The sequence below is a fragment of the Condylura cristata genome, unplaced genomic scaffold (assembly GCF_000260355.1).
Source record: "Condylura cristata isolate star-nosed mole 26May11 unplaced genomic scaffold, ConCri1.0 scaffold00037, whole genome shotgun sequence".
In the NCBI taxonomy this organism is placed as follows: domain Eukaryota; kingdom Metazoa; phylum Chordata; class Mammalia; order Eulipotyphla; family Talpidae; genus Condylura; species Condylura cristata.
The window spans coordinates 96,976-109,206 of NW_004567138.1; the positions used below are offsets into that span (position 1 = coordinate 96,976).

Below are 12,231 nucleotides of genomic sequence, written 5' to 3' on the forward strand. Positions count from 1 at the left end.
CTGTTCTGCTCCCCACTCTGTCTCTGGTGAGGCCTCTCACCACCCCTGAGCCTCTGGCCTGTACCCCAGTTCTGTATGCACAAATAAATAAATCTTAAAAAAAATAAAATTAAAAAAAATTAAAATAAAAAAATAAAAAATAAATTTAAAAAATTTTTTAAAAAGCCATTATTTATATCAAGTATATGACTGTCATGCACATGTTGAGATTAGCCCTGTCCAATATGGTGGTCACTAGTCTGCCACATGTGGCCTATAAGCACTTGAACAGTGGCCAGGGCAACTGAAGAAATGAATTCTTTATTTAATTTCAATTTACATAAATCTAACGAGCTGCATGTGGTTAATGGCTACTGTACAAAGCACTGAGCTAGAGAGTGCCTAGTATAGTGCTGATATTCACTAAATATTTCTTCAAGGAAAGAATGAATTACTGTTGCACACTATGAGTTCCTATTAATCATAACTCTTTATGTTTGTAAGTGCTCAGTTATAAGCAAGTTCCTGTATCAGTCAACAACTTCTGAGTTTGATATTTCTATGATCAAAGGTGAAGAAACTAAGGCTCAGAAAAGTTAAGCAGAGGACTCATGAGACAAGGGTCCTTGATACAAAGCCAGGCCCCAACCCCAGGCAATGGGCTGGGGCTGCCTCTTAAAAACTGCATGACTTTTCCACTTATGGGGGAAAAAAACCAAAACACTTAGATGCCTCCCTTTACTTTCAACAGGATAGCACCCAATTTAGAAAGGAATTTTACCTTTTGAAATAAAGCAATGAAGATACATGGTGTATCACATCTGGGGAGCTGTGAAAAGCCTCAGCTGGTACTCACCTGGCGATGCCTTTGACAGACTTGTCGACCCCAAGTCAAGATCTGACTATTCATTCCATCCATCCTCATCCAAAAAACACCTCCCACAGCACCAGACCACTCAGTCTCAATTTCCTCCTGCCGCAGCTTCCTCAACCTTGACAAACACTTGCAGTGACATGCACTAGGTGTATTTCTCCCAATAAATCAGAGCCCTGGCCCTGCACTCACCCTTGACCTACATGGGCTCAACTGTGTAACAAAGGTCCCTGAGTTTCCACTAATAACCACACATGCACACCACCAGGAACAGCACACAGTGGAGCTCTCTTGCTCTGACCCCATTCTCTGCATGTGATGAAGCATGGCTGACTCCATCCCAGGGAGCTTTTGGTCCTTACTATGTTTCCTGTTGAATCAATCTTTACAGCTTGTTCAGACCCCAGGTGGCCATTTGTCATGGGGTCCCTCCCAGTGTTCCACACGCTGTTTCCATTGCCGACCCCAGAGCTGCGACATCTGCAACTGGGATCCAAGCGCAGGGAAAGATGCAAGTAAAACTCACTGCGCATAAAGAAAGGAGAGGGGAACAAACTAGCAAAAACATTAAATCTAGGTAAGAAAAGTCAGTTTTCAAGTTTGGACAGTCTTAAATATAAGAAACTATTTTCCTCAGTGTTGCCACTAAGGAATCTTGTGATTCCTTGAGAGGATTTCCTATCATAGAGCATACCACATCTTCCTTTTCAATTATTTAAATCCGCCCTCCTCTTCTTGGTCAAATGTAAGCCACACCTCCTCCAAAAGATCTCAGACAATCCCAGCTCACACAAACCACTCTTCCCTCAGAGCTCAGGCAGCGCCATTATCAGCAGGGCCGCCTCCTGGGGAGCCTGCTGGATGAGGGGAAGGGTGCTGGGGACAGTGTGGCCTTTCCTCACAGGCCAGCACCTCTATCGCTAACCTCAAACTCAGGTCCAAGCTTAGCGAAACAAAAGCTAAGCTGCGAACTGGATCTGATCCTTCCTAGGCAATGTAGCTATAACTCTGCACCCAGTGGCGGAAGCCCCTGTCGGGCCTCACTCCTCAGCAAGGCCCGAATAACACATAATCCTTCTTATATGTGGGGAATTCTGCTGCAGCATTTTCCCTGTTTCCCTCGCTGTTTTAGTGCCCTTTACATACACTGGCATGGGGAAGCTACCCAGGTGGCTGACCCTTATGCCAATACTCTTATTTTTGAGGCTGCTTATTGCCCTCAGCAAACATTTCCTGGCACAGCAGGAGAATGACTCAATCCTGTACTGAATCATTTATTTCACTGCATTGTTGGGTGCTTGCATGTGCATATCTCCTCTCAAGGACAAAGACCACAGCTCACTTATAGGTCATTTCTCGGCACAGTTCATAGTGATACAGGCATCCCAAGGCATTTATTAAACAGAAATTTTAAAAAGAGAGAGAGAAACCTCCTCTAGACACTGGGCAAAATAAGTGATTAAAAGACCCTGGCGCACCACAGATAATCTTTGCATTGGAAATGTCCTTCAAAGAGTATCCAGTGCATCATCAGGACCCAGGGCTACTCTGGGGCCCAGTCATCAGCACCCACTCACACGGTTGTCTCACTCTTCTAAATAATGAATCACTTCAATGTATATTTGGTGAAGCTAATATTACTTGGATTGGAGAATTAATTCCGTTATATCTGAAATAAAAAATAAAGGGAAATATCTAAAACCAAAAAACTATCCCTCTCCCACTGACGTCTAGTTACTAAACTGACATCTAGTAACAAGAAAACAACATCACAAAACTAGTTCTTCCAGCTCACTAATAAAAGGACAAAAGTCCAATTTAGAAATAGGAAAGAGATTTTAGTAGATATATCAACAAAGAAGATACATGACTTATAAGCATATAAAAAGTGTTTAGTCATTAGGGAAATGCTAATGTGAATCATGAGAAACCAAGTCACACTAACCATAATGGCTTTATCAAATAAATTGACAACACCAAGTGTTAGTGATAAAGAAACTACAATTTCCCTATATTGCTGGTAGAAATTGTCTTTAAAAATGTACATTTGATTTGGAAAAGTTCAACAGTTTCTTAAAAAGTGAAATATGTACATACCATATAATCCAGCAATTTCACTCCTAGGTGTTTATCCAAGAAAAATTAAAATATGCATCTACAAAAGACATGTATGCAAATGTTCATCACAGCATTATTCAGCACAGCTAAAAACTGAAAAAAAAATGTAAATATGCAATCAATGGTAAGTGAATTAACAAAATGTGACAGAACCATACAAGGGACTACTCAGTAATTTAAAAGGAATGAACTTCTGATATGTGTAATGACATGGGTAATCATCCCATTATGCTGTGAAAGAAGTGAGATACAAAAGGCTACATGTTAGATAAAATTTCTTTATATGAAATTTTTTGGAAAGGAAAAACATTAGAAATCAAAATCAGATCTGTGACCGCCTGAGGTGAGGAATGGGAATGGGACTGGATACACATAGGTATGAGGAAATTCTTCTGAGTATTGGTAATGGTTTGTGACGATAGTTGCACAACTATATGAATGTACTAAAAATCACTGAATCATTTATAGTAAGTGAATTTTCTGTTATGTGTAGTATACTCCAATAAAGCTATTTTTAAAAAATGCTACAACTGAAAATCTACTTAATTTTAGACTTCAAAATGTGTAATAGCCATAATAGCTTATGGCTATTAGGCTAACTAAAAGAACATCTCTAAGTTGGAAAAACTGAAAATTTAGAAAACAACTTGTATCATTTTTAGGTAAGGTTTTATACATAACATTTTGATGTAATTTTTATCTGTGTTTTTAAATACTCTTCAGGGTACTAAGAGTTCTCATGGCAAGTCTAAACCACCCACAATCCAGACTTGCCTAAACCTAAGGAGCCAGCTTCACCTATCACTGGTGTATGGTCAGGAGGATGACGCAGGAGCAAGGGGTGGCTTTCCCTAACATCCACCAAGAGTTAAATCTGAATAAAGGTCAGACTTCAAGGTCACCCTGCCTTGAGACAATGTTCACATCTCTCTCCTACACACCCACCAGCTGAACACACAGAGAGCTTCTCTACTGACAAGTCTTTCCAGACCCACACTGGCATGACACCGCTCCCCAGTATCTCGTCACCTGGCTCCCCTGGCCAAGTGGCGTTGGGCCAGCCTAAGTCTAGCTGTCAGTTCCAAAAAACAAAACCAACAGCATGTTGATTATGTACAGAATTATTTTAAAGGATTTGGTTCACAAAACTGTGAGGGCTGATAAGTGTGAAATTTGCAGGGCAGACCAGCAGTCTGGGGACCCAGATATGAGATAAGGTTACAATTTCCAGTGTGAAGGTGGAAACCCAGCTCACTCCAGGAACATAAGTCTTTTCCTGTCTCCTTTGAGGACCTAAACTGATACTGAGTACAAAAGGACTAAGCTTTACTCACAAGCCCTCTGCTGACACACCACTCAGAGGTGCTCAGAGATCTGCCATTGGCGAATGATCATAAAGCTCCATTCAACCAGTCGTGTCTACCTACTTTGCCATCACATTCTTTAAATAGCTACATCCTAACTAAAATTACAATAATGGCAACAAGGATGACATCATCTGATCATCACATATCTTTTTCTACCTGTTTTACGAGAATCAGTATAAAAGCAGCAGAATGCCAAAGGTGTATTTCATAAAGTTGGTATAGATCTGCATACTCAAGAATTGTCTATATATTTATCAAGTTATAGCCAAATCAGTGTTCTCATTATCAGAACCTTTTTGGAATTTGATCCAGCTGGGAATGACCCACTCCTAACCCCTTCACACATACTGCCCTCCAGTACAGTAGTCCCCACGGTATTTTGTGATGTATCCCCTACATTTTGAGAGAATCTTCAAAAAGGATGAGCCAGGAAAAACAGCAGGCCCAAGCAGGAGCAGCCAGGAGTGGGAGCAGGAATTTGTATAACTGGTCAGAAGGAAGACCCAGCAACAAGGGCTGGCTTTCCCCAATACCCACCATGACTTAAATCTTAACCAAGGTCAGACTTCAAGGTCACCCTGCTTTGAGGCGATGCTCACAACTCTCTCCAAAACACCCATCAGCTGAACACACACCGAGCTTCTCTACCAACAAGTCTTTCCAGACCACACTGGCATGATCTCCCCAATGTCTCATCACCTGGAGACCACTACCCTCCAGTACAGTGGTCCCCACAGTATTTTGTGATGTATCACCATGGCTGCACCTGGAATATTTGTATTGGGAGCTGCATGTGAACAGGGATCTATCCACCAAGGGACCATGAAGCAGAGTAAGCTTATCTAAATGGAGAAGGATGATGAGACTGACACCTGGAGAGAAACAGAACACAGAACTACAAAACTCTGAGAGTTCATGGCATCCAGGCACCTACAGAGACTTAGCCATATCACTGGCCCAGTTCCTCAAGACAGCCTCCTCACAGCGATAAGTCTTCGCAGGAGCATGGTGAGTTCCTGGTAATACCATCAGCACCTTCCAGATCACTTCTCTGTGAAGCAGTGCTGGAATCACAGCACATATGATATCTAAGACTTGGCTTATCATCATTCCCTTTGCAAAATAAGAAAAAAAAAAGTGTACTTTCTAAAATCCTTGTGAAGTATATTTTCTAAATCTAGCTGGAGGGAATCAGCTCTTCAAAGAATATGAAAAGGAAATCTCCAGAAGCACTATGTGGGATAGGGTAAAGAACTAATCGCATTAGGTAAAGAACTTTACCTAAGGAAAGTCTCATTTTAACTGTCAGAGCAACCCTAGATGAGAGCATCTCTACCTCTGGTGATGAGGAAACAGATGCATGAAGGATGCCTACCTCCCCCAAAGTCACATCATTGTCACCTGCCACCCTATGGCAAGTAACTAACATTAGTTTTATGGATTACAATGTGTACAGGGATGCTCTTCGCCTGACCCATCATAGCCCAGAATCAAAAAATATATAACTAATTGCTTATATATTTCTTTCGAGGGGGTTTATTCCCTCAGTTTCAGGTATCAAGATACACAATTTCTTCAACTGGCTTCTTCTGTAGGACTGTACATTTTCAAAGACTGATAGCATCAGCCAAAGAATCACTCAACTGCACCTAATTTCATTAGATGAAATGAGATTGGTGATGCTTGACTTTTCCTGATAGTAAAGAGTCATTTCCTTCATTTATATAATGCCCAAGGGCTTCTCCAACTCCACACTAGACCAAGAGATGGAAATCATTCCACTCAATGCTCAGGGGCAGAGACTCAGAAATTCTACCCCGTTTTCCACACGATCTCCAGACAGAAATAGATGAGGAAAAGATTTCAAAGAAGAAATGGAAACACAGGGTTTGCTGAGACTTCAAAACGGTTAGCATCAAATCCAAATACACAATTTCATTATCTGCAGCTGTATCTCTGCTGTGTGGCAACAGGAACGATAAGCTCTGTCCCAACCCCATTTCCTCCCCGCTTTCTGACCCCAGCTGGCAGCCTACTCCACATTGAGCAACTGCCCACACTGTGCAGCAGGACAGGAAAGGGCACACTGGCCCGAGGCCTCCACTAGCGAAGCCAAACAAGTTGGGGCAAGACCCACATGCAGCAAGATCAAAGCTCAGGGAAAGCTGACAGCCTCATTCTTCATCCCAAAGGAGCCTTCCATCCATCCACCCTGTAGAGGCTTCCCCAAGAAAGTCAAATCCACACTCTCCAAAAATCAGTGCAGGCACCATGAAAACAGATGTCATCACCCCTCCCTATGTGACTGCTGCCATGCATCCACATGACTGAAGACTGGAAATGCTGAGGTCCTGTGCACCCAACATCTGCACTCTGACAAGATTCCCAGATGTGCATGCACAGTAAGTCTGAGAACCACTGCATGCAGGAAAATGTCATGTATTGGTGGGCATGTCCTACTTAGAACCTTCTGCTTTCTTCTAAGGATTCATTCATTCAATAAAAATGCATTCATCTGTCATTCAACAAATATTTATAATGTGCCTACTAGGTGACTCAGTGCCTGGCAGTGGTAAGGGGAGATAAGGCTGAGGCCCTCTCTCAAAGGACTTACAGTCTAGTCAGGGAGACACATGAAAGCGATCACCACAAACTGTGATATCAACTGTGCCACCAAGAAAATAAAAAGGATCACAGACACATGATTGGGAGGTGCCGGAAGACCTCTGACTGGAGGTCAGGGACCAGAAAGGCCTCTCTCCTGATAGAACTTTGAGTTGGAACTTGGAAGAGAGAATGATCTGGCTGCTTAAAAGAATGAAGGAGAGGCTTCTAGGGAAGGGAAGGGCCAACTCACATAGGTCCCAAGTTGAGATAGATGTGTTTAAGGGAGAAAAAAGAGGCCCAAATGGCAGGAGACACGCAGCCTCTGAAGAGATGGGGGGATGCTAGGCAGGGCCATTTCAGGCCAAACAAGTCACAGCAGGTGCTGGAATGTTGTCCAAGTACCATGGGCTCTGAGCCAGGAATGACACAGTGCCATACAGACAGCAGTCACTTCCTCTGTCAGTAGAAAATACACTGGATAAGAAACAGACAGGACCTCAAGAGGCAGTTGGGTAGTTTAGTATAGCCAAGGTAGATGCCCCCTGGGAAGGGCACATTGGAGACATGTTTTGACTAAGGAGTGTGTAGGCCCCATGTACCAGTCTGCTGTGGCTGCAAAGACAGACTGTCCTTGGCTGCCTTCAGTCATGGGACTTAACAGAAAGAGGCATACGAGGAAACTGACAAAATGCATGGTCATTTCACGAACTGGTTAATTTAGCAATGTCTTTGTTAAATGAAATGGGCACATACTTTTTAACCAGCAATTTCTGTATTTATCCTACAAATTAGGCTGCCATCTTGCAAAATGGCATATTCTAAACTACCCATTGCATTTTGTACAAGCAAAAGATTGTGAAAAACCTAAAAGCTGAGTAATAGAGAACTGGTTAAAATATTTGTTTTATCCATATAGTGAAATAGTATGCAGCCCAAAACAGAAACAAGATGGTTTCAGTCTCAATTTTAATACACATATTTATGTGTGTATACATATGTGTGTTTATGTATATGTCAGTGTTTTCATGGATACATAAATTTTCAAAATGATATTGTTACATGACAAAAATCATAGTATATAATGGTACATATAAGATGTTACCAATTATGAAAAAATATTTTAAGTGTTCACACACATATTTTCCAGTATATGCCTAGAAAAATCTTCAGAAGGAGACATAAAAAGCTGGTATCCATAATCTCTTCCACTTGAGGGCAGGAACTACAAGACATGTACCTCTTGTGGCATCTGGAATTTGTACCATGTGACTATATAACCTACTTAAAATAACTAAAACTTAAACAAATGCATTTAAAAAATAGGTGCAGTAAAGATGGCTGCATGTGGTGCTAAAGCCACAGACAAGTATGTGGGGGTAGGACTGATGAAGTGTGAGAATTCCAGAAGGAGGTAATATTCAGGCTGAGTCTTAAAGGATGAATAATCATCAACACAAACACAAAGCAAAGCCTTGTATGGAAGTTCAAAGAAATTCCAGTGATTTGGTTCAGCTGAAGCTCATAGGGCTCCAGAAGGTTCAGTAAGAGGCTGGGCAGGATCATCAGAGGCTGGCTCTTCCCTATGTATCATGCAAAGAAGTTGGGGCTTTTTCAGAAGTGATGAACCAAAGTAGCTCTTTGGTTCTTCAAGGTAATTTTGACAGCAGTGAGGAAGAAAGGGACAGATGGAACCTAATTCAGAAACTAGCTAAGGGAACAGTTTCTCTATAGAGGAAACAAAGATGCAGAAAAGGGAACAGATAAAAAAGGGATGATAGCATCAACTAGATTTAGGAAGTGATTCCATGGGTGGGGTACTCAGGAATAAAGGGTAACCTAACAATTTACCTGAGCACCCAGTTTTCTGAGGAATGACCTGAGGACAAGTTGGGGAAGAACAAGGAAAAAATGACAATGGGGAGAGGAAAAGATGGAGTCTAGCTGGATATCCCTGAGCAACTGGATTATCAGCAATACAGGCAGTCTTATCATCATCAGATCTCTGAATTTTAGTTGCCTTCATCTGTTAAATGGGGCTAATATCTATCATAAGAACTTTCATCCTGAAATATTTTATACTCAGCACCTACCATATTGCCTGACACACTGTAGCTGTTTAACAAGAGGTAGCACTGGGCACTATAGGAATTTTACACCATAGAAAAGAGCCTACAAGAGAGAGATGCCTAGTTTACCAAATTAGGGGCGTCATGGAAATTTTTATAAATTAAAGGAGGATGTGTGAGATTCAACTGATTCCACATCTCATTGCTCTATGATCTCTAGACCAGCCACTCATCTTGCCAGTCCTTTGGCCAGTCCAGGTAGGACCTGAGGGCAACAGAGTGGTCCCCATCACTGAGCACACAACTCCACACTCAGCCCTTCGTTAAAGAAGGACAATTCACCAGCACTATCAAGCCTGGCTTATTTGGATTCCAAGCAAACATATAGTCTCTATACCCTCAGAGGCCAGACTAGCCCAATAACTGTTTGGGGTTTTTCACTTCCTGTGTTGTGTATTTGTTGAACAGAAAAGCAAACCAGGACCGCTCTGCTGCTGTGTACTTACAGACACAATGCAAAGGACAGCAGGTCCAGGGATTTTCCAGTGAAGATAAAGTCTGAAACAAGACCAAAGCACAGCCACACCTAAATCCAATGTCTCCACATTTTCTAAAAAAAAAAAAACCAACACAAAACACCTTAAATTCCCTGTATAGCCTTGTGTAAAAAGACTAAAAGCCCAGGACCTACAACAAAAACATGAACAAAAACTATCCGCTAGTCTTGGCTATTAGGTCTATTTCTTATGTCTCTGGCACTTTTGAAGAGCCAAGGGAAAAAACGTCAGTGAATTTTTGAAAATAAGAACAGAACTATCCAGATGTACAATTTGTACCACTTCTCTCAAAGTTAGAATCCTCAAGTACTTTTTCATTGCTAAAGTAACAAAAAACTGGAACATTCTTGTCCCCCAAATTCCCACTTTCCTGAAACAGGATCTGGAATTGATAGTATTGTAAAGTTGTGCTGCCTTAGAAGGGAGCAATGATGTTACAGCCAGCTCTTCCATATGATCTGTCACAACCCTTCCTGGGACCTGTTTTAAATAAATTGCCCTAATAGATGTTGGCTGTGGGAGAGTTCTGCTCTAGCTGATCTGCACAGATCCACTGTTAGTGCGAGCTCAGCTACCTCACATATGTTAGCTCAAACAGATAGGAAATAAGGGGAAAGATCCTAGTGACATTCAATTCAAGGCCAAAGAAACCAGGCAACAAAGGCCAAAGCTTAACAGACTGAATGTGAAACTTAACAGCCTTGGGCAGCCTCCATAAAAATTCTATCAGGTGTCCATTCTGAGTAAAGAGAAGAATGGCCAGATTCAAAACTGGTTTTCCAGGGAAAAAAGGGCCCACCATCCTGGTCATAGGTCTTTGAAGATAAAATTAATACGCATGTACATTTCACCTACCCTGAATCCATACCTGGTTTTGAAAATAAAACATTCTTTCCAAAGATTACATAAACTGGCATTAGTTTTTGGGTGCCGTTCTGTCCCTTCCCATTCTCCCCTTCTAGCTCATCTCTGATGTACCATCCTATGCCCTAAGTTTTGTTTCTTTCCCCACCAATAAAATCTCCAACTTTCAAGGATGGGCGACATATTTCTCCCAAAAGTACAGTGAGTTATCTTTCTGGCATTCCGTGAGAACTGCTGATGGACAAACCATTCTTCTTCCCCTAAACACAGCAGAGACACTGATACTGCTCCTCTAAGATTATCAGACTGAATGAGATGCAGGACCCGATGGTAAGGGCTGGTGAGCTCACCCCCAACAAACTTGTCAACGCCACTCATGGGGCGTTGGGGATTCTTCATGGGATGAAGAACCATCTCAGTCTTCCAAGTGAAACTGGCAATATTGGGGGTTTTCCCACACAAAGCGTCTGCATCTCTGGAACTACTGGGCCCATTCGCTAAAAATTTAAGATCTATTCCTCCAAGTCTGCACAGAAGATAGTTCCTGAATTGCTCACTGGAAAGTTAAATTTCTCTGAGTTTTTCGAACCAGTTTTAGCTAACCCACGACTCCCTGCAATGACCCAACAGATCCCGCCCCTGCCCCCAACCCGTCCCTTCCACCCACTCCTGCCATCCTTGCTTTCAGCGAAAATGAAGTAACTCCAGCAATCAACTTGTCACATCTCTAATTTTATACTCAACTAAGTCACAGAGGAAAGAAACAAACTATTCTCCCAGGGAGCCACAGCTGCTAAATGTCAGGTAGCCTCTCTCCCCCGGGAAAAACCAAGCCTCGCGTGGGGCCCTTTATTCAGAGGACCTAGGCGCGCACCCGCAGGCGCGCATGCACGCACACACAGGCAGAACACACACAGCTGCGGACTTGCTCAGAGCAGCCCCTCTTCAATCCTCAGCATCTGATCCGTCTGGCTCCCAACCCAGGAGCGCACGCCTCCCCCAGCCTCCGCGCCGAACGCGTGGGGAAGCGTGTCCAGGTGATGCAAAAAAGAGAAAAGCGCAGAAGTGGGAAAGGCCAATGATGCAGAAGGAGCTCTAAGTGGGATGTGGATCCTGGGTCCCTTAGTCAGAGCAGGTGCTGGGTAAGCTTCTGGGATACTGTAGAAAGGAAGGAGAGAAGGTTGCAGAGGAGGCGGGGTGCGGGGTGGGGGGTCACTCACCCAGGGTTTTGACAGCGATTTGTCTGGTAAGGGGCGGTGGCAGGTTGATGCACACCAAGTCCACGTCCTGGTGCAGCAGCACCTCGTCGATGCGGCTGGTATAGAAGGGGACGCTCATCTCCTTGGCCAACTCCTCTGCTTCTTCCTGCGTGCGACCCCACAGCGCCTTCACTGCGAACCCTTCGTCTTTCAGCAGCGGGATGATGACACGGGCCGTGAGGCTGGTGCCGAACACGCCCACCCCAGGAAGCATGGCTGCTGAGGTCCGCCCGGTCCTGCTCTGGCCGAATCTCCAATCGAACACGCGCACACACACGCCCCTCTAGCCAGCCCGGCTCTGGTTCCCGCGGTGCGCCAGTCGCCGCGCACCGGGCAAGGCGCCGAGGGCCAAGAGCGCCCAACGTGCCGCCGGACGAGGCTTCAGTCCCGCGTATGCTGCAGTGTCCGCCACGCGGGGCTCCCGTCCTTCCCAGAGGTGGCGGCAGGGCTCCCCCCAGGGTTCCCGAGACCCTGAAGCCCCGCGGAGCCCTCGCTCAGGCGGCGCTCTCGCCGCAGCGCGGGCCGGCTCCGTGCGCCCGG

General features: G+C 43.8%; 1 protein-coding gene across 1 annotated transcript in view; it reads right to left on the bottom strand.

The window, feature by feature from the left end:
* GFOD1 (glucose-fructose oxidoreductase domain containing 1) overlaps nt 1-12,211 on the bottom strand; it is a 93,127-nt gene extending 80,916 nt beyond the window's left edge. The window contains exon 1 of the mRNA XM_004693295.2: nt 11,653-12,211. Within this exon, the coding sequence (XP_004693352.1) occupies nt 11,653-11,905 (253 nt within the window). The 5' untranslated portion in view covers nt 11,906-12,211. The remainder of the gene's footprint in view (nt 1-11,652) is intronic.
* Between the last annotated feature and the right edge of the window lie 20 nt (nt 12,212-12,231).